Source organism: Scomber japonicus, chromosome 2, assembly GCF_027409825.1.
Source record: "Scomber japonicus isolate fScoJap1 chromosome 2, fScoJap1.pri, whole genome shotgun sequence".
NCBI lineage: Eukaryota > Metazoa > Chordata > Actinopteri > Scombriformes > Scombridae > Scomber > Scomber japonicus.
In genome coordinates, this window is record NC_070579.1 from 23,831,409 (window position 1) to 23,858,432 (window position 27,024).

Sequence of the window (27,024 nt, forward strand, 5' to 3'; positions counted from 1 at the left end):
AACTTCAACTTCTCTTTTTGAAAACTTTGGAATTAAATTGCTCATCGCTATTACCACAGTGTTATTTACAGATTGATCACTGTTGACCACATTTTTCAAAGGATTTCATAAGGATTTTGAGGATTAAATGAAAACATGTAAATCACTAACATGGGATTATCCACAGTTTCAGCCCACAGCAGCAGATTGTATGTTCACTTGTTTGGGAGTTGCGAAGTAACTGCAGTGTATTGATTTTATATGGGATACAGATTGTATAATTATATGAGATTGGATTTGATGCTGATAGGGCTACAACAAAATATTTTTGATGCATTGATTGATTATTTTCACTGTTAATTGATTAATTGTCCAATAATGTCAGATAATGTTTTAAAAAAACATTTACCAAAGCCCACATTGTCATATTAAAAGAGGTTGTTCTGTCTGAATAGTTTAACAGCATGGAAGACTAGAGCTCTGCTCTGAAAGCAGTCAATTTTCACTTCGTTTTCATCTGCTTTTTCCCTCCAGTCTGTCTCCTTTTCCTTGTTGTCTCCCCTCATTTATGATTCAGATTTATAAATCCCCAGAATACTTGCAAATATGTAGCTCAAATTTAAACATTATCTAGTCTCTCCATTGATTTTGTATAAATTCACCATAACTTAACCACATACACTATAGTCACTTTGGATAGGATGGAACCAGAATATCTTTTAAATGTTTTGCTTTAAAAAAAGAACTGATATGAATCAATCAATTATCAAATCAATTTTGCATCAGTTGAGAAATTGATTCATCAAGTAATTGTTTCAGCTCCAAGATGTAATAATATGGCTTATGTGATGCCTTTTCCTCTTCTTGTGTTTAGGATTTAGTGGCAGCTAGCGGTGAGGTTGCAGAAACATGAAAGGCCCTCTCTGGAGCTAGTGTTTGGTGTGTTTGTTCTGAACTATTGTAGAAACATGAAGGTAAGATGATGGGCTCCATGGAAGAGGACCCACTCTCCATGTTTATATAAAGGGCTCCTTTGAAGGTGATTATACACAAATAAAAACATAGGCTACATATTAATATTGCATTCCATTTTCTACAAATTCTACACAATGCACCTTTAAGGCACACATTGAGGTACAAGTCATTTTCTGAACTAATTTGAAAGTTCTATCTGGGTGACAAAAATGCCCCCCCACCCTTTCCATTGTGACTAACCAGTATGTCTTTTCTTTTTGACCCATCTTGTGGAATCTGCTGCATCACTGAAGACAAACAGTTTCACCTCCCTCCCCCTCTTAACAGCCCACACAGCCACTGGCCTCTCCTCTACAGCAGAGACAGACAGAGGCAGGCAGGGCTTCATATGCAAATTTAGCCTGAGTAGGCGGCAGCTGAAAGCAGAGTGTGCAGCAATGTTAGTACTCTCACAAGCTCCACCCACTGAAGCCAGTTGCTAGGCAACCACCTACAGGGAGGGGGGAGGAGGTGCCATGAATTCAACAACTGTTGCCTGATCTGAGCTCTCACTGTGTGAATGCGAGTCAGCCGGCGAACCAGCCAGTGAGGGAGGAAGTGTTAGGGTGTGAGTTGCAGAGTCTGTGCTTGTGTTTGTGTGTGAGCGCGTGTGAATGTGTGTGTGTGAGTTGCATTTTTTTGTCGGTGCAAGGAAACGCAGCCAGTGCTCCTCTGCCTCTCTTTGGACTATACCACTAACAGGGACTCACCCTTTGGACTATCCCGACGCTTCCTCCTCCTCTTGCCTTTGAAGGGAACACCTGTGTGTGTCGTGTGAGTGTGTTTGTGTGTATGTGATAGCACAGACAGTGGACTTAGCCCTGGTGAACAGGGCGAGTGGATGACTTCAGTGGATGAGGATTTGGCTGGTGGAAAGAGGGGGACTGCTGACCATGGACTCCCCTCACTTGTGAACGGGGTAAGCGAACAGACTGCACCCAACTAGCTGGAAAATGGGGTGATGAAAGGCAACTTGACAGAAAGAGAACACCACACAGAAAGGAGCTAATAGAGAGATGCAGGTGTTAGAAAGCATTGATAGTTCATGTGTTGGGGAAAGACTGGTGAGTCAAAGAGGGGGCAGCACAATTGCAGTGCAGAGTCCATTACCCCCCCTCCAGGTTTGTGTTTGAGAGTGTGTGTGTGTCTGTGTCTGTGTGTTGTATGTAGCTGAGCCTGCCTCTAAGCTTGCCTGTCTGTCCCGCTCAGCTGGTGGTGTCTGTGTCATCTCACTACACTGTCTTGTCTCTTCTGTTCGCTCTCTATCTTTCCTACATCCCAGTATGCTTTCCAGTGTCACTTTCAATCCTTCTCTCCATCTCTCTCATTCAGTTTGTGGCGTCTCTGTTCTGGTTCAACATGTGTCTCTGATGGTAATGGGATTAATTGGAAACCAGGGTTGCTGGAAGGACAGAGAATGACAGTGAGTGTGATTAAAATATGTGTGCAGGGAACTGGACAGAGAGCTTGGCCATATACAGACAGAAAAGAAAGAATAGCTAATAGTTTTGCTATTCGATAAGTTTAAACAATATTTGTCAAGGCAATGTCGACAGTTCCGATTTAGATATGGAAATTTCACTTGGTCATGTGTTTTCAAATTTTCTCTATGTAAATATTATGTCATATATATGCTTTACTGGTAACATTCAGGAACAGAATTGTACCCTTCAACCATAACACTGTTTTGAACAACCATACTCACAGTGCTGCAGAGGATCATGGGTATACTGTTGACTGACATGCTGACATATAGATGATGTTAAAAAGCAAATACAGTGTACTGTTGACCATACACAAACGCTGGCCTTTTCAGTCATGCTGTTGATAATACAACTGATGCTTGTTGAACTTACCTTTTTAATATGCATTCATTACTCCAAAAAAAGAAAGGCAAGGTGAGTTGGATTTGTCTTGTAGGAATCTCAATAGCAACATGTGATCAGACTCTATAGTCGTTTTGAATACTCCTGGTCTGTGACTGGACATTACATAATGAGATTAACTCTTCTTCAGCAGGAGCAGGACAATCTCTGTTATTTATCCCAGGCTCATTATATCCCTGGAAGACATTTCACTTTAAATGTTTAGTTTGTGGGTATTTTGTTGCAGAATTTAGCAGTTTACAGTAACTTTTTGTCTTGTTTCCCTCAACAAGATTGAAACACACACGTGTTTGAAACAGCACAGTGTGTACACCAGGACTAGAATAACTAGATTAACATGTGGTACAGTACTGAGCTGTACTGGTTGAATGGAGGCTAATCTGCAGCAGTTAAAACAGACACTCCTATTTTTATTATCTATATTATGCTTCCTAACACAAGAGCGGACAAACAGTATTCTCAAGAAAAAACAAGAATTATTCTTCATACATAAACATCCGCAAGTTTTTAGACATTAAGTTAATGTATTGTAGTTAAAGCTAAATATTGACATTGAATTTGTTCAGGACACCTACTGAATGTGTATTATACAACTGTTATTGGACTAAAAACAAAACACACTCATGACATTGGTTTGACTTTTGGTTAATGTTGATTTCCTTGTTGCGCTCTGTTCAGTTGCCAAACATTTAAGAGTTAAAAACAGGTGGTTGACTCCTGGAGGGCAAATGCGCTTAGAAACACACACACCCCACACACACACACACACACACACACACACACACTTCCTTACTTGGCACTTAATTAGACTTCAATATGACACTAATACTGTTCAACACACACAGTTATTAAGCTTCCTTGTTTTTTATGCAGTAGATGCCACTCAACTGCACAATTAGTAACACACACAAGAAATAAAGTCAAGATAACAAAGTAAAACATTCCACTTAGTTTAATGTTTGAATTGGATTGTGCCACACTGATACTCATACTTGCACATGTACAGCATTTACTGTTTATTGTACACTAGCAGCAGTCAGTGGGATACCATGATTGCTTTGCAGCTGCTTTGTAATCTACAATTAATAAACTAGATTGTTCTATCGTGATCTCAGGGATCGTATCTTTGTAATTAAAGATGAAGTTCACTCGCTCTCTCTCACACTCACCACAAATGTAACAGACAAACACTATTTGGGATGAATTTCAAGTTGTCCTTGTTTTTAACAGCCCTATACTCACACACACCCACACATTCAAACATTTGGATTGACACACTGCTGAGGATCCTTGGCAGCCACACTAATTCCCTAACCGCTAAACTTAAATGTCACCTCTGCCTTGCTGGTTTTAACCCTTTACTCAGGTCGTAAACCTAATCTTAATGTTAATTTATTCATTAAATCCAAATCATAACCCTTAACTAATCCCATGATGAAGTCAGGACATAAAGTCACTCGGTAGTTCTTTCCTCTCATCTCTCTACATTTTCAAGGACATTTCAGCTTCAGAAATACAAGAGCAAACACACACACGAACACTGTATCACCTCTTGGGTTTTCCTGTGTGTATCTAAACTGGGTTTCATTGAGAATACCTCCACACACAGCCTTCAGTGTGCTGCTCCACTCCCTCCCTACATTGTCCTTTGTCCAAGACAACATTCTTGGTAATCCAAGCAGCTACCTGTTCCCCTTGGGAATCAGGTGGAAAAAATGTGTGTGTGCTGTGTTTGTGTGTGTGATTAAAACCTGTGCAGATAGAGTAGTAGTGTTTAGATGTGTGTGTGTGTTCAAACTGTTGTAAAAGGTTCCTGTGTTGATGTTTTACACACAGTTCTGATGAAGATGAATGAGCTGTGAGCATAAGAGAATTTGATTAAAAGCTCTCATGAGCTTTTGGGTCTCAGGTGCTTTTGTTTTTTCATTTGTCTTGGGTGTGTGTGCATTTTCATTCTCATAGCGCTAACTCCACAAAATGTTAGTGAATTATGAGTCAGTACTTCCTCTTGATGTAATGTGTCAGTGTGTCCATGCGTAGGAAGAGTTTTGCTAACCGTATGAGCTGATTAATACAGACACATAGGCAGATACATACACGTGAAATGGTGACTGTTTATACTTCTGCTTCATGGTATGTAGCAAAATAACAAAACAAAAAGGATGTCTTCAACTTTTTTGTCTAGACAGTATCTCAGAGCTCAAAAATCAACCAATTTTTATCATCTTTTTCCTGAAAATTGGAATTGTTGCTCATTATTTTTCCTTTAATTAACTATTGATCAAGTATTCATCTCAGCTTAAGCATACAGCCCTTTCCTACCCCCCTGTCCCAAAGCTTCTTGCACCAGCTGTGAGGATGTGACATGACAGAAGCCGTCTTCAGTGAGTTAAATTGCTGAATATCTAAGCAAAAGCATTAAACGATTAATTTAATAGGTGAATATTTTTGTGGTGGCAGCACATGAGGAGCTCAGGAGTGACAGGAATGGAGGCAAGAGGAGAGAAATGGCTAAATGAACAAAGAGAAAGAGAGATGAAGAAAAAGCCTCTGCAGAGAAACGCCTCTTATCTCTGGAGCTCAGTCTGACAAAGACGAGCAGAGACTACTGCTCTCCGTCTGCTATTTCAGTGCTGCCCTTCTCTCTCTCTCTCTCTCTCTCTCTCTCTCTCTCTCTCTCTCTCTCTCGTGCTCTTCTTCTCCTTCCTCAATCCCCCTCTCTTTCTTTCTTTTTTCTCTCACCATCCATCCATCCCTTTCCAATGTCTCTCTCTATGCTCATCCTCTAGTCCCTTTTACTGCTGACTCACACTAAATCAAAGCTTCGTCAGTGTGGATCGATCCAGTCGATGTCTGCTCATCCAGTCCCACCCACACACACTGGTGTAGCACTCTGTCTCTGTATTGTGTTCTCTAACACTTGTTTTGCTTTATTCTTTGGCAACTAGGTGATAACGTTCGAACTCGCCATACAACAAATTAAGGCTGGGCGATATGGACAAAATCAAATATCACAACATTTTAGACCAAATAACTCAATATCGATATTATAACAATATTGTAGAGATTACTGTCGATGCTTTCACAAAATATTTACACTATGAAATCTTTGATAAATAATTATCAGTAATGTGGATATAATGAAAGAGTGAGTAAAAAGTAAATAACAGAACAGCTAGAACAGTCTGATAAGTTCAGAAAATTACATATTTCACTGTAATGCAGCATTTAATACCAGGAAAAGACAACTCTGATGACATATCACGATATTACGATATCCAAAATCTAAGACGATATCTTGTCATATCACAATATCCATATAATTTCGATATATTGCCCAGCCCTACAACAGTACACCAGCTTTTAAAACCTTACAAGCTGCATAATTCCTTTAATCTAGCTGTGCTGAAATGACACATCACAAAAATGTTCCCCTCAACTCATCTGAAAGCTTTTAAATGTGATTTCTTACATTTCTAAGGTAGATAAACTTGCATCAGTTTGTCTTGCATTACATGATCTGCTGTATTTTAATTCATTAATTAGAAAGAGTTTTTTATGCTTATGTAAATATTTGAAAAACAGTTTGAAAACAAGTTCATGAAAGATATGTGAAACTCAAATTGGGCACATGAAAATCTCACTCTACAGGCTCATGTCCAGCCATAGTCTGACAAGTTCAAAGCCCTCTTCTCCCTTCTTTTACATTCTGATCAATACAGCTTGAAATGCACGGTCATCCACATAATTCGCCAATCTGTCGTGAGGGCAGATTAATGATTTGTTCAGCACTAAAATAGTATTGACCCTCAGCACTCAGCATAAACCAAGGGGATGTGAGGAGAGCTGGATTGAGAGTCTGTCTTTTTAATGACGGCTGCAGCAGTGTTGTTGTTCAACTTGATAGAGTTTGGGCCTTTGATGGCTCAGAGATTGAATACTAACCGTAAGTTAATTGGCCTTTCAGTAATTAGTTCCTGTCAGTCTCACGCTTGTCACTCTCGTGTGTATGTGTGTGTGTGTGTGTGTGTGTGTGTGTGTAAAGCTTTTATGGGTACAAGAGTAAGGTCTTCGCTCCGTGTCTAAGTACATTGATGGCTACTGAAAAGGATTCTAAATATTTGGGCAGAAAAGCTGAGTCTGTATTTGTGAAAAGGAGAAACTATCAGAGTGAAGACAGTGATGAGAAAGAAAATGTTTATTTCCTCTATGTCGTTAAACTGATGATTAAGAGAGTCTCTTTTCACTGCAGACTAGTAAAAGCAAAGGTGTTACTGTGGCCATCATTAATGTTATTTTTTACACTTGAACTTTTACTGCTACTCTAAACTCTGTTATTACATCTATTTTTAGTTTCCAATGAATATCAGGTCAGTTTGACTTGACTTCCTAAGAATACTGATTCACTTCTGCTATATTTACATCCATGAGGAATTTGCATCAGTAATTTGAAAGTAGGGCTGGGCAATAAAAAAAATATCGAAACCAACATTTAGAAACTCTAATCGACTTCATGTCAATTAATCGTGGTGTTCACTGTTGCCATGACAGTAAAGGTTGCATATATTTAAGGAATTTGAAAACTTGTCTCCAGTGATCATTTTAACTCAAATCTTTACATAGTTCTAATAAAGTAAACTAGATATTAACCACAGCGTCACACCTTAAAACATTATTTTCACTCCCTACAGATACTCAGGTGCGAAAATATGTAAAAGTGTAAAATACAAAACAAAAGAAACTGTGAAAACACAATTGTTCATTAATGTTAATCGAGGTTAGAAGTTCAATTAATCTGGATTTTGATTTTTGCCCTATTTAAAAGGGTTCATGATTTGACTACAGGTCACACCAGAGGAAATAAAATAGTTGGATATGGGTTGAGATAAACATTTCAGTTACTCTCCCGCTCATCTGGTTTTCTCCAAGTTACACGAACACACACTTAATTATGCAATGGGAAAATATTGTCCGTTTGTCTCCGTAGCAACAAATATTGTAGCAGTAACTGCAATTCGATGACATCATTTACATTTACAGTTTTTGTACTGTAACCTCACAGTGTTGCTCAACAACTGTTGTATGACAAATTTATTACTCAACGTTTTGCATCAACACGGTGGTAACAGTAGTCTTCATTCACATTATGTACATTTTGATAATAAACTAATGTCACTTACTGCTCACCCTTTACTCTGCTCTGCTCACATTCACTGTCACTTTTCTGCCACTTGCTCTCTCATTCAAACACTCGCTATGCACACATATGCCACATCTACACACTGCCCCATTCCCTAATAGAGCAACAATACCAAGAGTTTCCCAGGCAGTGACACAGAGACTCCCAAATACTATTGATTTCCAAATGAATGGATATTTGGCTTTTTATTTTGCCTGGCTAGACATGTCCAACTATAGGGGAAACTCTGATTCAGTTGCACCGTCTATTACATTTCAGAGTTGTGATAACAATAGGGATGTTTTGACAACACCCGTTTTCACAGGTAATCTGTCCCTCCCTCCACATGAAATAATGGACTATCCTGGAAGGATATTGATGTTCTACCAATGACAATTTGGTCTAAAGAGCGCATGACCAACTACTCAATCAGTCAAGAGCACAGGCCTAACTGACATGTGGTGGTCTTTCGTAAGCTAATCTGAAAGAAGTAACAAGTGTATTCACACTTTTCCTCCTGTACCTTTATCTCTTTATTCATCACTTGTTATGCTTATGTTGCAGCTGCAGTGGATGTAAATAATATATACTATTCAATATATACTGTCATCCTCCTTCCCTGGGAGCCCGGCTGTGTTTATCTCATACTTAACCATTCATGCTGCACAAAATTTTGACTGAGATTTTCAAGTGTATGTCTGTACTGTAGGTGTGTAACTTGTATTTTACCAGGGAACGTTTGATTACTTAGCCACATATGACGTGATGAATGACATGGAATAAAGCCATGTGTTGGTAATTTAGCAATGATGTCTAGATAGACGGAGAACATTCATATACAGTACAGACAAAGATATTGCTAACAGTAATAGTCACATACTGTATACATGTGGATAAAAAAACATTACATGAACTGACCACAAATACACAGCATCCTGAAATTAGGGAAGGCTTTCTCTTTGTCTTCTTCATCTTTCCATCTGACAGTAGTCTCACCTGGGAGAGTGGGAAGGAGAACAGGATAGGAATGCCTGTATTTTAACTAGGTCAGACCCTGCAGCAACAGGCTCACAGAGAGATCAGAAAATATTTTTGCTATTTCATTTCAACTAGAATCTGGAATAAGTACGTACAACTGCATGCATGCTGTGTGAGCATTGATATTAAGCTGTATAGTTTTTTTGTCTGTTACATCCAAAAAAGGTGATCCATGAACATTAATGTGTATCAAAGTACAACACTGTATAGATGCTCTTTCATCAATATATTATGTCCTACATTGGAGCCCTTTAGTGTGTAGCATTTATGGTATGGTATGAGTTATGGCTAGAAGGCATCATGAGTATTAAATGGTGTTCAAAGACTGAAAATCGTGGATTCTGAATTTGAGTATATGTGTATTGTGGTGTTATGTGGTATTTTTATTGAAAAACTGGATCAAACATGATTTAATTGTATTTAAAAAAATACTATTTAATACCAAAGATATGGGCATAAAGCCCAAAGCTAGTACAGTATAAAATTGTACATAAGTAACATATGAAGAACGGTCTGTTGATACCATGAAGCAAACATTTAATAGCCATAGAAAATCACAGGATCATAGGGAATGTGAATGTGTGTCAGGCCTCATGCTGCGCTGCTGTGCTTACCAAAGACTTGTTATGAGTTAATACTCAGTCTCAATAATACAGTGCCCCTGACCACTAGCACTGGCAAAACTGGAGATGGTCCACTGGCACTGCACTGTGACTGTCTACTGCTCTAGTGTGTGTGTGCAGGATGGGCCAAATGCAGAAGATCAGTTTCCCCACCTGGATCAATAAAGTACTTCTTGTAATTTTTTTTCTTCTAATTCTTCTTCTTCTTCTTGGCTTCTTCAGCTTGGTGTTCTCAGTTCAATTAATTGGCAGGTGGGACGCTGTTTGGCAAAGCATAGCTTTTTTTTTTGCTGTGGGGAATCAAGCAACTCAAAACACTCTGTAAGCTCATGTTTTGGCAGTTATACCCCCCAGGCAGTTATGGGAGGAGGCGTACCATACACATAGAGACACAAACACACACACACACACACACACACACACACACACACACACACACACACACACACACACACACACACACACATTTTACTGTTCTCATCAGTGCAAAATTAGAGTGGCTGTTGGAGTCCAAAGCAATTCTGGTTCAAAACACACACCACCACAAACACTGTGAGATGTTCATGTCCATTGTCTTTCCGGAAATAAGAACTCTCAGAAAGCTTTAATAGGCAGCCTAAATCAATCCTGAGAATGGGTGACTTCTCAACATGTACAATGTTTTTTTAATGTTTACTCAACTTTATCAGCTACAGCTAGACAATGTGTTACCCTGCCAATGGTGAGGTCATTTCCAGTTAATATAACAATCTAATGTAATCAATCATATTATTAAGAAATTTCATTGCAAAAGCAGGATTTTCCACATTTCAGTCCACATTGATGGACCTACATTTTGACAAGTTCTAACAACAACATTATGTGAACTATCAGCAGCACATATGAAAACCATCCTCTTCCTTCCACATAACAAACTCAACAGGTGTCAAGCTTTCCCGTTGTGTTAGCTTGTTCAGTGTTTTTTTTAACTATTGTGGTGGGGTACAGAGGGGGGCTGCCTATTTCCTTGCCTCACACTGTGTTTTTTTCTGCTGCAGGGAAATTAGGAGACTAGTCTAAGGAATGCAAAAGAGACCTTTATCCTTTTGTTTTGTTCTCTAGCCACATGTTGGCTCTTTCTAACAGTGCAGAGCATCTGTGTCGAAAGGGTACTTTTGAATTTAGTTGTGTTTGTGTGTTCACGTATACAAGCCTGTATGTATCTGTGTATGTGCTGCAGCCTAGCAGCTAAGATAAAAGTGTGAGCCTTTTCTTTGTCTTGTGTGAAAATAAACTGATAATCTTTGGGTTTTTTAGATTTATCCGAATTTTACAGACATACTGTAATCCTGGATTTATGGAAACTGTGATGGGCACTACTTTTTGATATGGTGTAAATGTGTGCATGGTTGTTAAGGTATGAGATAAGGCCCTTTTCTCTGTTGCACTAGACCACATTTGACCCATTGACGAGTACACCTAGATGGAGGGGGAAACATGACCTTTGACCAGTGGCCCCTTCACCCCTCTAACCCTCAGACCACTTGTGTGAACTTTAGACAATTCCCACAGTGATGGAAATTACTAAAGGAGTAATCCACCCCAGAACATAAGTTACAAGTGTTAACCACATTATATAGAACAAGTCCAAGCTCCAAATTACCTAAAATTATAATTTTGCAAGATGTTTTAATGGATGTTTTGGGGATATAAGGAATGCTCAACACAGAAGCATAATGTTAAAACCTTTGAACCATGAAGCGTTTTTGTTTGGTTGTCATTCTCATCATTTACTGGCTTATGGCTTTTTCTCTCTTCCTAATCTTGTTCATCATCTGTTTCTCATTCTCCTTCATCATTGTCCAGGGCGGTGAGGAGGAGCGGGTTTGTCCGGTCATCATGTGCACGCGGGCCTATCCTGACCCTGTCCCTGAGTGCCAGCTGTTCCCTGGAGAGGTGGAGGAGCCTGAGGAGGAGGTGGCCAACGAGGGTAGGGAAAGGGAATCAGACAGAGACAGTGCTGTGGAGAGCACACAAGGATCAGACACCTCAGAGGGACTAACCAGACCAGGGGACAAGGAAGACGCACTGGGGGACCTCTTCTTTCCTGGGGAGAAGTAAGCACTGCTCCATCTTTTACTTCTGATTTTATATCTTTCTCGCTGTCTGTAAATCTCCATTCTACATTCAGATGATGCCCCTGCTATGTACAGTAGAGAACTTCTCTTAAGGGTGTTTTTCACAACTGTTGCTCTACATAGTTTCTATTCAGCTTTATGGTCTTCACTTCTGTTTTCTCTGTCAGACTAAGAATAAAGATAGCTTACTTCCAGTAAAGTCCTACGGCCACTATCAGCTGTCCTGTATCTATATGTGATATTTTGAAGCAAATGTATTCTCTAAAAATATATAATGGGGCTACTTCTATAATCATATATCATCATTAAGTATCTTTGTTTCAATTGACCACCCCAAAATGAACGTGATGATCACAGAATGATTGCTGCATAATAACTATTATACCAACCTCTACACATTTTTCTGGTATGGTCAGGTGTGGACAAACTAGCATCTCAGTGACCTCTGACCTATCAACACGTTCTTCGGCTTCTCTCAACGAAGAGCAGTTTGAGGACTACGGAGAAGGGGAAGAACCAGACTACACTCCCAGCAGCCCCAGTCCAGACGACGAGACTCGAACCAACGGGTACTCTGACCTCGGTTCATCTGTTCCCTCTAGGTAAGAGAGCATTAAAGAGATGAACACTGTGAAATGTTGTTCTTTATGTTGGTTCTCAGTATATTTATAAATATGATTAAGCTAACAAACCTCAAAATTGTGTTGGATACAATTGTGATGGAAACCTCCATTACTCTACCTCCATTACAAGGTCATCATAAAATAATTAATAGAAATAAAATAAATAAAGAATAATTTTACCCAATATATTCCACATATTGAATGAATGGGACTTTTGTTCAGACGATCATCCCCTAATTTACTGTACCTAAATTTACCTAATCCTGTTTCAGCAGTTATTGGAACTAAGCACATGCCAACTGAGGAGATGAGTGGGTGATGATTGTGTACCAATGACTTACCTCAAAATCCTGTTGTTTTGGGTGTGACAGGGAGTGGTGTGGAAAAAAGCAGTACAAACAGAGCAAAAGGTCAATGTAATTACCACACAAATAACTTCCATTAACCTATGAATTTTATATATATAATTAAATGTATGTAATCAACTTTCCTCCTAGATCAGTAGAAAGTATTCCACAGCCTGGGGTTGGGTACCATTGTGAAACTTCATGCATATAATTATACATTTCATTTTAGGTGTCTGTGCTGTTTCTCAAAGTCATGATGAAGCAAAATGTATGCAACACTGACCATTTTCAGTATCTTCAACTCTCTTTCATTTAATGCACTTAAGGCTCCAATCAGCAAGCTTCAGAATCATTACCTGACTCATATTATTCTGAGTCTTGACTGTAGGAGTGTATCTTAGGAGCTTTTGCCCTTAAGGCCACATTAATATTCATCAAAGGCCTGTATTTAATGGGATTAAGTTTCCCGGCTGATGGACTGGCAGTACTGCTCCATGCTCCTTCCACGCATACCAAGCAGACAAAACTCACCAGATGGAGTTGGCATGGAGATTTAAATTCAAAATGAGGCCCAGATTTACAAGTCTTGACAACTCAGCATGGGAAAGAAGTTTAACTACAGTAAAAAGTAGGTTAAAGGTACATTCACTAGTTTTGGTGTTGTTCCTCCAAACCAAACATTTTGCTGATTGTTGAGCTGTGAGGGAAGTTTTAAGGTTGGAGTTAAAACTCATCTGTGTTGACTTTAAAAGCATAAACACACATCCTAAAGAAAAATTAACAAGATTTTGGGGAGTTATTGAAAACTGATGCAAAATCAGTGAAGTGTATCTTCAGGTCAAACTTTGAAAGTGATAATGCATTATGGCTTTTCTTGGAAACTGTTTTGTTAATGGAACTATTGTTTTATTGTTTTATTGCCTTTCTTTAAGTGTAGTCTAGTAGATAGTTCTAATTTTCTCTCTCTCTCTCCTTCTCACTCTTTGATTTTCTATTTCAGTTTTTATTGGCATTTTTAACAGATCAATGCTCTGTTGTTATCAGCCTTACTTCTCTACACACTCTGTTCACACAGCACTAGTAATCAAAGCAAGTTCATTTTTTGTATATTAGCAAATACCACCTTTATGATTTTACTTTATATGTGTGTGTGTTTACAGTGCGGGCCAGACTCCTCGTAAGGTGCGTCAACATTACACCGGTGAGCTGATGGATGTCTACTGTTCTCAGTGCAGCAAAAAGGTCAACCTGCTGAATGACCTGGAGGCTCGCCTTAAAAACCTCAAGGCTAACAGGTAGGACAAACATATGCATCCAAACACACACAACACAATGTTAAGTAGGATTTCACCATCGCTCCCCAAATGCCAGTTACTAATACAACTCTACTCTATTTTAAATAACTGTTACCGCCTCCCTGACCTCAAACCTTGTTCCGCTGACCACCATACACTTGCTATTCTTATTTAAACTTTAAATCTACTGTACATGGTTGAATAAAGTAGCCACACAATACCCAATTCCACAACCAAGAGCTTCTCATTTAAAACAGGTAGGCAGGTGATTTTAGATACAACCATGGCATCTGAAGACAGTACCATAATAATTATACATGACAAGAACTATACACCATGCTGTTCTGTTAAAGATACATGCAAATACAGATACAGGCTTTGAAGTGTAACGTTCCAATTACATTTGACTAGTAACGCTGACTCACTGCGTCACTACTTGCTCTGTGGGCTGTGTTTTAGTAAAACTGATCAAGAGTGATGCAGTATTATAACAGAGGCGTTAAAAGGGTTCCTCCCCACAGTTTCGTGCATGAACAACCACATCATCATTCACATGCACACACACACACAGGCACACACACAAACACTAATTGATTCTTACATAAGGCAGTCACTCCTGAGCTTACCTCATCAAGCATTGTCATAGGGAACCTATTATTGGAAACATAATCCAGGATGACCATTAATAGCTGTGCAGTCTACCTGCAAACACAAATGCACACCTTCACACATGCAGACACATTTGAAAACACTACATTTTGTGAAATAATGATCTTGAATATTGTGTTGATTGTGGAGTCATTTCTTCTTCTTTACCTGCTGACTGTGCAGGACTTCTCCCTGGAGGAGAATGGCTCTGTTATCCAACGAGGTTCTCCTAATTAGAGCCATGCTTTCCCTTCATGAATAATGTAGTAACAGTGGGTAGAAAAAAATAGCCATAGAGTGGAAAAGAGCAAAAATACTGAGTTAGGGAGATAAAAAATAAATGAATGTGTTTCGTTTTGGGAAATTACATTGAGTAGAATGAACACATACAGTAGGAAGTGTTAATAGGATGGGGGTGGGAATTTAAATGAATAAGAAGGATAAACATGTGTAGCAGGTCATATGAACAGACGTGAAAATGTCTGAAAAGTAAAACAAGGCACCATATGGATCCAAAAAGTGAAGGATTTTTGGCATGACAAAATGGATAAAAAAAGGACAGAGGAAGGAGCTTTTCCCACTAAGCAGCATACAGTATTTAAAGGATTACTTGTGCATGTCAGGCTATTTTACACACAGTTAATTGAATTAAATTGGCCACATAGAAGCATGGGTGAAATTAGTGGGTGGAGTTTGGTTCATTTGAAAATGGGTCATAGATGAGGTGGACAAAAAATCTATGTGGTGTGTGGTATTCATGCCAATTGAAAGGAAATATTCTATTTTAAACCCATGTGGTTAGTCCTTCATGTTAAATATTTTGTGTCTATTATGTCCGACTGTGCTGTCACTCTTAGAAACTTCAGCGCGTTTCACAGAAAACAATGCTGCAAGGCTTAAACTTTCACAGGAAGACAAAAGAAAGGGATGTTGATGTAAATATACTCTGATATTTTTTGACATATATTTGACTTATAACAAGACATAAATGACCAATTAACACAGGGTCACAGGATGAGAACTGGGAAAATGTATTCTTAATATAATGGGAACTTTAAGCATACTGGTAAATGAAAGGCTAAAACAAGAGCACATGCACTTTCACACAGATATATTTAATAATACGTGAAAGACAAGTCAGAAGTTCATAGATTAAAAGTTTATTCTGCTGGAATAAATTCTGCTGTACAATTTGGCACTCTGGATCTCTTCAAAGAAGACGTTAGATTTAGCTGCAGGGGAATAGTTTTATCTCTCAGGGTATACAGTGCCTGTAAAAGTTTAACTGTGCAGAGGATCCTCCTTGAAGATCAGCCCTTGTCTGTTTTTTTTTGTGAAGTCTCTCTCTAATGTACCACTATGTCACTTAAAAGTACTATTTCATCTCTTGATTCTCTGACCATCACTCTCTGCTCTGAATATAGTAAGTCAGTTTTGAGCTTCTTCACAGTTTGTACAACTATGTAAATGGTAACTGTTAATCAGTGAATTAAATACATTATTTTCAACATTGGACCTTCTTTAACAAGTGAAAATAGTGAATGACACAATTGATTACAGCTTTCATAATCTTTTAGGACATAACAAAATCTTTGAAAAACACACACAGGACTGATCATTTTATATTTGCACAGAATAGATTGTATAAAATGTGTGTTCTTGCACTGTATAGCTCTGATTTTGTAAATACTGCTATATTAATTTAGCCTTTTTTAGCCTTATGTCTACATCAGCTCTCATCTGCCTGACTCTAAAGTATGTTTGCTCTTTTTTGTTAATCCATTGGATGCCCGGCACAGACAGACACATGAGATTGAAAGAGTCTTTCAGCTTTTGTCCCCATGAGACAGTTGCTGAGCTGACAGAAAACCCGCTCACTGAACCAGGACTGAAATCGTATTATCATTGACTCGTTCTTCAGCATTTCTTTCTCTTCCTCTTTTTCAGCATATCCCAAATACTGAATAGCCCAAATCTTAATTGCCATCAGCAGTTTGTTGCAGTGTATTGTTCATCTACTAGTCTAGACATATCTGTGGCAATTCACTTGTTAAATTCTCTGTCATTTTGTTTTTCTCTTTTTAGCCCCAACAGAAAAATCTCCAGCACCGCTTTTGGAAGGTATGCCATTCACCTTTATATGTGTGTCCAAGTGTGTGCTTGTCTTTCTATCTTTGTGAGAACCAGTTTCAGTTGAACACCACCTTAATGAGGACATGTTGGCTGGTTCTCAGTCCTGAAAAGGACTGGTTAAAGGTTAGGAGTCAGTTTTAAGGTTAATGTTTGAATGAAGTTTTGTGTGTGTGTGTTTTTGTGTGTGTCTGTGAGTGAGTGTGTGTGTGTGTGTGTGTGTGTGTGTGTGTGTGTGTGTGTGTGTGTGTGTGTGTGTGTGTGTGTGCACGTATCCACAGGGAAGGTCACTCACTTGTACACTGTGTGTTTATGCATTATACAGCCTTTGTGGCACGTGTTTGCTCTATTTGTTGATATACACACACACAGTGAGATTAGTAGTTACTGCTTCCTTATCACTCAGCTGTCCTATCATTACAGCCAGTTAATTACAGATTGGTAAATAAGAGGAAATACAGCATGTCTGTAAACAAGCATGCTATTTTTATTGTTCCAGACTTGAGAAAAGTGAGTTTTCAGTGGCAGCCATGCATCCATCTACAGTACATGACCAGTTGGTCTGTACTGGGTGGACTTTATTGTATCTAGGCTTGTGTCCTATTTCCACCCACAGTAACTGAGTTATAGTGACAGAGTGAAAATGGCCTGTCAGACCTGATCTATGTATGCAATATAAGGTTTGGCTCGCTCTCCTTTTTCCCAGTAGTGTTTTCTCTGTCTGCTTTGATTACTTCTCCCATTTTATTGCTGTCTTTATCTGTTTCCTCTTGTTTTCATTTGTCTCCTCTCTTCTCTCAATTGCTACTCTCAGTAATGGATCAAAAACTCACTGTTCTCAAGTGACTCCATCAGCAAAAGTGGAGGCAGCTATAGTCACATTATGGCATCACTGTCACACTTGAGTGTGTGTCACATGTCACATACATACATACATACACACACCTGTGTAGGTGTCTTTGTGAGGATGCTGTAAGAAAGTGTCTGTGCTTATTTTAATTCTGTGAGCGCCAGCTTCTCTGCTTGGCACTGTCCTAGGGCTTTAGTCCTAAATCATCTGTCCTACCTTGCAGCAGTATCACCGCAGGACTGAGCACAATTTGTTCCACATATGCAAACACTCACTCAGAACCAGCTGATTCTCACCTGGATCTATTCCCAGCAGATTCCTTCTCTTACGTTTGTGTATCTCTGCTGTGTCTATGTGTGTCTGAGCAGGCAGCTGCTCCACAATAGCAACTTGAGTAGCAGCAACGGCAGTACAGAGGACCTTTTCCGAGACAGCATCGACTCCTGTGACATCGACATCAATGAGAAGGTATGGCTGTGTTTGTGTTGATTTGTGTGTCGGTTGTTTGTCCATACATCGATCTGTGTCAACAGACCTTTTATTTTAACTCTTTTAAGCACTGAACAGATGCTTGTGGGAAGTAATAGTGACTCAGGCAGTTGAGACCACTGTAAAGATCTAAGATTTAAGATTGCTCACCGTCAGAATTGTTCGCATTTCTCTCACTATATATGAATGTCATGATATGCACCATGCACACTGCATAACCAGTTTTGCAAAATATGGAAAATGTTGTTGTTTAGTGTCAATACAGACATTACAAATCTGTTCAAATTATTATCATTAGATATATCATAATTGTCATTTTCACCAGTATTTTCTAGTTAACATCATTTTAAACTCTTAATGTTTACATTTAGTCAGGTTTACAGTGTTAAGTAAACTCTCTGTTTCAATCAGGTGAGTTTTCTGGAGAAGAAGGTGGCAGAACTGGAAAATGAGATTTTGTTGAATGGTGATATCAAGTCCAAGCTGAAGCAGGACAACACACAACTAGTACACAGGTACAGTCAGAAAACTCTTTCTTTATTTTAGAACCAATCAATGAGCATCTCAATTAAAATTAAATTAAAATAACACTTAGCTCACTTATTATAGTGTATTAAAAACTGTGATTTGTTCACTATGACAGGGTTAATGAGCTGGAGGAGCAGCTGAAAGACCAGGAGACACGCGCAGAGCAAAATATGCAGGAGGAGCTAAGACGACACAGAGAAGCCTACAGCAAGATGGAGAGAGACAAAAACACACAGATTGAGCTTCTGACAAACCGGTGAGAAATACAAACAAACAGTTTCATTAGTTTTATATATTTCTTCATTTCTATCAAAATGATGGTGGTGGTGTCTTTTTAACATAAATAACTTTACTATACTGCATTGCTCTTAAATCCCCTGGTAATGGAACTGATATACCTGCCTGTTAAGAAAAAATGCAGACCATAAAACTGTATGCTAAACAGTTCTCAGAGATTCCTGCTGAGATTAGTCAGTTGCCTCTAGACCTGCATACATATACATATGGTGAATGCCTTAAACCGTGCCTAATCTGACTATGGGACACACTGAGCTTTTAAATAAAAATACAGTGACATGGTTTTATGTTTTTAGAGTTAAGCAGGTGGAGGATGACAACAATCAGATGTCTGTTAACATGTGCCGGCTCAGGTCACAAACAGAGAAACTGGATGAGGTAAGATTTATTTACTGTTTGTTTTTCTTTGTATATTCGCTTCCTTTCATTTTTGCCCTTTCTTTATTCTGTCTTTATTTGTACATTTAACACACTCAGTGGATGCTCTTATCTGGAGCAATTATCTGTTTCTTTTTCTAACCAAAAATGCCTTTTCATTTTCCATATGACATTTCATTTGTCACCACAGTCCTGCTATTTCTTTCAAAAACAGCAATTTCCTTAATAGCCAAATAATCATCAAAGTGTGTACATAGACAAAAATGATGAGAAACTGTAATGTTATTTTCAAGATGAGGTGCTAGAAAAGGTCTTTGGGTGTTAAACCACATTTCTATTTTGAGAATGTACCAATAATAAATGGTACCAAACCAGATAGTTGTCAACTCTAGCTCACAAAATGTGTGACCCAAGGCATCACAGACAATGAAAAACTTTACTCTATATGTTAATACTTGTATGTGGAGTTTGTTTTTTTGTTTTTTAAAACCTGTGTGTAGGTGGATAGAGTATGTGTGTCTCTATGGGGTTTCTTTGTCTGATTACTGAAACACAGTAATAAAACAAAACAAACTTCAGTTTTAAACTGTGTGTCTGTTGATGCTCAGGAGAAGCAAAGGATGACAGACAAGCTGGAAGACACCAGTTTACGTCTGAAGGATGAGATGGATCTCTACAGGAAGATGATGGACAAACTGAGACAGAACAGACAGCAGTTCCAGAAAGAGAAGGAGGCCATGCAGGAGGTGGGATGGATTCTTTTATGCAATCAGACACTTGTAAACACATATCAGAGTTTTTTTTGTTCTACTGCTCAGTCTATTGCCCCTTTCTCTTTCACTCTCTTTCACTCTTCTTTCTTGCTGCAGTTAGATCAGTTGACACACTTACACCCACAAGATACTGCGCTTACCTTACATAACATTGTTCATCTGTCCTTTTTCTTTGTGTAGCTGATAGAGGACTTGCGTCGAGAGCTGGAGCATTTGCAGCTCTTCAAGCTGGACGCAGAGAGGCCTGGCCGCAGCCGCAGCTCTTCCTCCAGCCTGTCAGACTTTAACAACAGGACCAGGGAGGTGGAGCTGGAGCACGAGGTCAAGAGGCTCAAGCAGGTACTGATATTTAATACTTTATTATGTGAGGTTAGCTCAGTAAATATTGTAGCTAGTGGTTTTTTAAGAGTGTGCTTTAAAACGTTATAGAATAAATGACCAGAAGGCTCTTTCATGTAAATGTCTGAGAATGGGATTTAAAATGATTATCTGATTTCCAAAGTTTGTCTTTGCCTTTGTCTTAACATGAGCTTTTTTAAATGTATTTTTAACCAATGAAAAACTATGCTCATGTTTGACTGAGTAACATTCTGCTTACTATAAGACTCACTCTCTCTCAGTCCCCCAGGAACTTGCAGTTTTGTAATCATCATAATAAATGTAAATTCAGTTAATCCCAGCATTATTTTTTAAGAATTATCATTTCACACACAATGGCCAAATTAGTGCCTTGTGATTAAACAAGGCATTTAATGATATTTCAGAAAAATGGCACGCAATGCTTTTACATTTGTCTGTTTATGTTTTAATTAGGTGTGAAGCTCCTGGAGGGGGTGGGGGGGGGGGGTTGCTTGCAGAATGATTTGGATGGGTTCACATGATACTATACATGTACTTTGAGTTATTTTCATTAATGCTGAAGTCATTGCGCTTTATCTTGCTCTAAACAAGAAGCATTATAGGTGGATCCTGAGGATTTGGTTCATGTATTGTCAAAGGAATATTAATTATAATACTTTCATATGGTGCCACCACTGTCAAGAGTGCTGATACAGTGTGGTTGCAGACGTTAGCACTTTGGACCCTCACTGAAAACTAGCTACGTACATCTTTGCTGTATACACACAAACTCTGAAAATCGTGTTTTTTAGTTTCATTGACATTTGGCTCCTGGTATTTATCTGCCACAGTTAGATGTCTTGTTACTGTTTCCAGGTCCTGGAAATTGTGCAGACCTTTTGCAAAATAAACGTTGTAGATAAGGGAGTAGATTAGTGTGTTTCAGATGTCCTCTATGATAAGACAAGTAAAAGTGAAACACTCTTTGAAGTCTTTGAAGGCTGTGTCTTACTGATACTCGCGTCTTGTAAATGATATGCATCAGAAATTATACTTCCAGTACAGGCAAGCAAGAAGAGGGATCATAATTATGTTTTTATACCAGCTTCAATCTGCAGATATGTACGTATTTCTTTATCTTAACTCAGCTACTTTCTGCAGTTTTAGTTTATGAACAATTTAATTTGATAGTTTGCGGGTTGGAGAATAATGTCGACTTACGTAGGTGAAAGCCTTGATCAAGAGAATACTTCCCTGTGGCATTCTTGACAAGGATAAACTCACTATCTCATGCCTACCTGTGCACCTCTGTAAATGTTTGTATGTGTGTGTGTGTCCAGCGATTTGTGTCCCAGGACTTTCTTCCCTCTGAATTCCAGCACCTGGTGTTGTCTGGGGCGCTGCTCCGTCCTGGTCTTATGGTAAAATTGCGTCTGTGACTTTGACCTCCTGATTAACCACTAATCACAATGGAGTAGAGTGAACTTGCCCAAGCTGAACTGGGGTCAGTGCTGCAATTCCCTTACTAATGGTAAAGTATAGAGCAAGGGAAGAGCAAACTCACCTCTTGTCAGCAGGCAAGGGCATCTTCATCATGGAGCTTTCATAACACACCAGACAATGCAGGGGAGCAGTTTGTTCTGTAACACGCATAACCCATGTTATGTCCTGTAGGTGTTGCCAGAATAGATTTGCAGTGCAGTGCAGTGTTTCGTGGTATGGATTGAGTGAGGCTTGAGTAGTGGCCATTTTAAGAAAAGCATTATCATTACTGATTCACTTGTGTGGTCCAGATGCTTATCTCTCTCTCTTCCCATAACTCTCTCCTCTACCTCCCACCCTGCTTCTGTATTTTAGGAGAACCAGCGACTCAAGGAGCAAAACGATGAGCTGAATGGTCAGATCCTCAGCCTTAGCCTATATGAAGCAAAGAATCTGTTCGCCACACAGACTAAGGCCCAGTCTCTTGCTGCTGAGATAGATAATGCCTCCAGAGATCAGGTAAGGTCACGATAATGTGCAGACTGTATGTATACAGAGAGAATGAGATGCATAATCACACATCATGTCTTTTATGCGACTAAGAAGCTTTTTAAATTGATTTCATCTGGACAAGTTACCTAGATTAGTTAAAGCATGACTATATTTCTAGGACACATTACAGCATGAAAGTGTTCTAGATATTAAATTATTCTAGATTTGAATCTATTATGCATACTATGGAGGTCATCACCATGACTTATTTCACATAAGCACTTACCATTACCATGGAAGTACATTACCCAAACTGAATAACTAAGCACTATGAACCACCTATAGCAAAATGTCTGTTTATCAAACAATTCATTGTACAGGATTTTTGCAGGTGCACCCTCATAAAAAGAACTATATGTAACTAAAAGTTTGTACAGAATATTGTAGCTGTAATTTAAGTCCCAGAGTGAAACTAAGTAACTCTTTCATTATAACCCTTTACAACTGGTAATATGTAAGAAATTGTACCTCCTTGATCAACTGAATTAAAGTGTTTGACATACTACTATCTCTGCAGTTAATGGAAGCCCTAAAGGAGCAGGAGGAGATCAACTTACGCCTGCGACAGTACATGGACAAAATCATTTTGTCCATCTTGGACCACAACCCCTCCATCCTGGAGATCAAGAACTAGCAGTGACTCAACTGGAATGAGAGTCGCTCTTGACTTCAGGAGACTGAGGATCATTCCAGTTGTCTTACCAGAACTTGCAACCTGAGTCAGGAATCTGTACAGGAAAACAGAGGAAACCAGTGGCAGTCTTGAAAAGTGGAAGATTTTTAACTGGACACACATCTCCCCCTGCTGTTTGTTGGCTGAAAATAACTTATTTTGCAGAGATAGTAAAAGAGGTACAATGGACTAAAGGGAGTTTTTTCAGCCAGTGATTGCTCACTGACTGATGGTCATACTACTGTGACTCTTCAACTTGATATAACCTGTTCTGTTTTTAATCTTTGTCTATGCTGTGAACTAAAATACTGTCACAACTTTGATCTCAAAAGACAAAACTGCTGATTTCTTCTGGGATGCTTCAGGAGGTACACTGGACATTGGAATAAAAACTGGAACAATGTAACAAACTGGACATGGGTTTTTTTCTGTATCCTGGCATAGTATTAGTTGTATTATCCACAGACACACAGTTTGATATGGTGTACATTTTTAGAAAAGTACAGTAAGACAGATGTAGAAGCTGGCAAGCAACTATAAACCCAACTCTCTGAGGCATAACGGCAGACCAGTCAAGTGTTGCCTGATCTGTAAACTGCCAGTCTTATCTGTCATGTACTGTAGATGTTCTCGGAAGAACACATGTTGATGGCGCATTTGGACAGGCACGTTTTAAGAGAAGATTGAGACAAGTGGCTAACGTGGTCAGAGAAAGAAAACAAGAAGAAGCCCTTAAGATTTTAAGACAGAAAGAAAGAGTAACACACCTCTTCTCTAAAGAGGTGGGGGAGTCAGATAATGGACCGTGTATGCTGGTTAAGGAGGGTTTTAGTGAAGTTGGTGAGTGTTCATTGAAAGTGATGACTTTTGTTGACCCTTGAGAACATGTCTTCCAGGAACCTTGCAACAGAACATGCCATGTCAATCAATTCAACGGTGAACATTTTTCACTGAGAAATGGCCCTTGTTTGGTTCAGATGAACAGTAGAGTGTCACTTTATGGAGCAGAAGCTGCAACCAAGGAGTGTCTTTTAACTGTAACTTCCGTGAATGCTATTTGCTTGCAGAGCATTAGCTTGGAAAGGTGCACTGTTGCTAGCAATAGACCCAATGATGTTGCACAGAAATGTTATGATATGAATGTACAGGATGTGTCGTGGATTTAGGTTGTGACTGCACTGAGATTGTTTCAGTAGCCAGTGTAACTTGGTTTACTGAATCATTGCTCAATGTCTCAATGAAATCACCTCAGATACTGGACGTGAGCATGCACAGGAGACTCACTTTTTGGTACAACAGTCTACATTAGCAATCTCATTGAAGCCTGTAGGTTGCAGATTGTAATTGAAGCCCCAATGGCTCTCGGAAACTCTCTGATACTGTAAATATCATGAATGTACATCTTGATATTTTACTCTCTGTGTGGCCAAAAAAAGGCTTTTTTGAATTTAAATCTCTGTAATTGGTTAAGATATGTTGTAACACATATGTACAGTATACAGTACTGTAATGAAGAGAGCATTGCTTAGAAATGGGAAAACAATTGCAATCTGCTGTATTATGTAATAAGTCTAAACTTGAGTTTTGCTTCATTGCACAAAAAATGTTTGGTTCCTTTTGCATGATTCACATTTTCTTCTGTCTGTGCCTTTTGAGAACATTTTTCAAGATGATGTTGCTATAGATTTACACAGTTTTTCAAGGTACGTTCTATGTCTACGTCTGACATATTTTCTTGACTTGTAAATGTTGTAATTATATAGTGATAATTTGTATTCATGTGCCACTCACCACTCTTTTTCATATTGTTACTAAGATATCTATTTTATACAGTTTTATCAGAAAAGAAATTGTGATTGTGTCCTATTAGTATAACAGCATAGCACAAAGCATTATATGGTACGCAGGCAAGATTAGCATTTTGTCAATCTTATAATTGTATGAAGCTGTGGGCGAATGTTTTGTTGCATTTCTTAATTTTTTCATAGAAAGTCCATTGCTTTTCAATTTGCTCTAAACTGGAATTTTATATGGTTGTAAACTGTCTTCCTAACTTAAACTAAATGGTGAGCATTATGAGCAATATTAACTTATTTACCAATACCTGCTGATTTGTGTCCTGTTTTGCTTCACAAATCATCTCGGCCACTTGTGCCACTCTAGATTTGAAAAAATAAAAGGGTACATTGAGCTATAAAATTTGTCACAAACTCATTACTTGCAGCTCTTAAGTTATGAATTATTAGGGCTATCAAATATGTTGTAGTTACTATAAGCAGAACATGGCAATAAAAATGGCTTTGGCAGTGATGCTGTCTCGTGAAATTTCTATCATTTTGATCAACATTTATTTCTTCTCATTTCCATTTATACAGTATAATATCATTTCTATGATAATAAACCACTTATTTTTTGCCTACAGTGTATGCTGCTGATGTCATAGCTGTCATTGTAATGTACATACTGTGCTGTAAATAAAAACATTTGTCCTGGCATGAAAATAACCCATTACTATCTGGTTGCATGGCTGATTTCACACTGTGTATTCCACTGGTTTTCAGTGATGTCAGCAAATTTATAATATTCTTTTGAATGTTCTCTGTATTATGTGTCAGACATAATAATCTAGACCCCGCCCTGGGGAAAAAAGCATAATTCAAGCAAGGTCATCTTTTTTTCAGAGATACAATCTTACAAGAGAAAAATACCAAGCATTGTTTTCCTTTGCTATATTTTTGCCATTTGCTGGGATGATGATGGATAGCAGTATGGAAGCATATCACTACAGTACAGAGATAGTGTAAAACGTGAAAATGTACTAGGGTTTTATCAGAGAGGGGGAAAGATATGAGGGAGGCATAGATATTATATAGTTATGGTCAGCTACTAAAATATGAACATGAGAATATTATGCATATCTTGACCTAACAGCCTCGATTCATCTGTGAGGCCTTCCACTGTATTTTGGAACTTGACAGCAGGAATGTGTCATGCAATTCATCCATTGGTGTTAGATAGGTATGAAGTCAGGGTCCTGTGCAGGCCAGGTTAGTTCCCACAAGCCAGTAATCCACTGCATTATGGACCCGACTTTGCAAACTTCGTTACATAGAAAAGAGCCTTCCCCAAACTGGAAGCACACTAGTCTTAAAAAATATAATTGTATGCTGCTGTAGCATTAATAATCTCCCCTTATTTGAAGGTAGGGGCCTAACTCAATCTTTTTGCTATGTCACTAGTCTATATCATTATTCGAATGAATGATTTCCTCGACGTATGACACACAAAACATAATACACTAGGCTTTAAACCGGTTATAAAAGCATGCAATACAAATACATCAGTAGTTACATGTGTTGTGGCGCCATCTATCGGTCGCCGCCTAGTTCACACCGTGAATTAACGCCAGTGCCCCACGGAGGAGGCGTGCTTCAGACCACAACTCAGGTGAGATGTAGTTAAATTAAAGAGAGGTTCATTTAGAATTAAATGTGAATTAAAATCTACCGGAGCTGTAGTTTGTCCTCGGCTGTAACTGATATTTTGCTAGCTCCGTGTCGGTCTACTCTGTCCACAGACTGTCAACTACTCAGCCATAGCTGTCAATCACCACGCTAACCGAGGATGCTACAACAGGTGGCTAACCTAGCAGCTAACGTGGAACTGAGGTTTTTATGGGGGTGGGAGGGAAAGTTGTTGGGCATTCACAGCTGCAATTTTTGATTAGTGTCAACCCCTGTAGAGGTAAAAATATTGCAGTGAAAATCCAGGTAACTCATTAAAT

At 38.7% G+C, this 27,024-nt stretch overlaps 1 protein-coding gene across 2 annotated transcripts; it reads left to right on the forward strand.

Moving 5' to 3' along the window:
* The first annotated feature begins 1,525 nt into the window (after positions 1-1,525).
* On the forward strand, positions 1,526-25,728 carry rab11fip4b (RAB11 family interacting protein 4 (class II) b). Of its 2 annotated transcripts, XM_053333209.1 has the most exons (14): positions 1,526-1,912; positions 11,565-11,815; positions 12,253-12,438; positions 13,967-14,101; positions 16,835-16,870; positions 18,098-18,197; positions 18,630-18,733; positions 18,862-19,002; positions 19,340-19,421; positions 20,030-20,167; positions 20,375-20,533; positions 21,874-21,954; positions 22,391-22,534; positions 23,085-25,728. In XM_053333209.1, the coding sequence occupies exons 1-14, from the start codon at positions 1,835-1,837 to the stop codon at positions 23,199-23,201; spliced, it is 1,752 nt and encodes a 583-aa protein (XP_053189184.1). In that variant the 5' UTR covers positions 1,526-1,834; the 3' UTR covers positions 23,202-25,728. The 2 variants fall into 2 exon arrangements, with proteins under 2 accessions (XP_053189184.1, XP_053189194.1); XM_053333219.1 differs by lacking the exon at positions 21,874-21,954 and having other exon boundaries at positions 1,527-1,912.
* The last annotated feature ends 1,296 nt before the right edge of the window (positions 25,729-27,024 follow it).

Coding starts and splice junctions, on each gene's coding strand:
- rab11fip4b (XM_053333209.1), top strand. CDS start 1,835: ATGACTTCAGTGGATGAGGATTTGGCTGGTGGAAAGAGGGGGACTGCT. Junction 18,198..18,629: donor ACATCGACATCAATGAGAAG/GTATGGCTGTGT, acceptor TGTTTCAATCAG/GTGAGTTTTCTGGAGAAGAA. Junction 20,168..20,374: donor AGAAGGAGGCCATGCAGGAG/GTGGGATGGATT, acceptor TTCTTTGTGTAG/CTGATAGAGGACTTGCGTCG.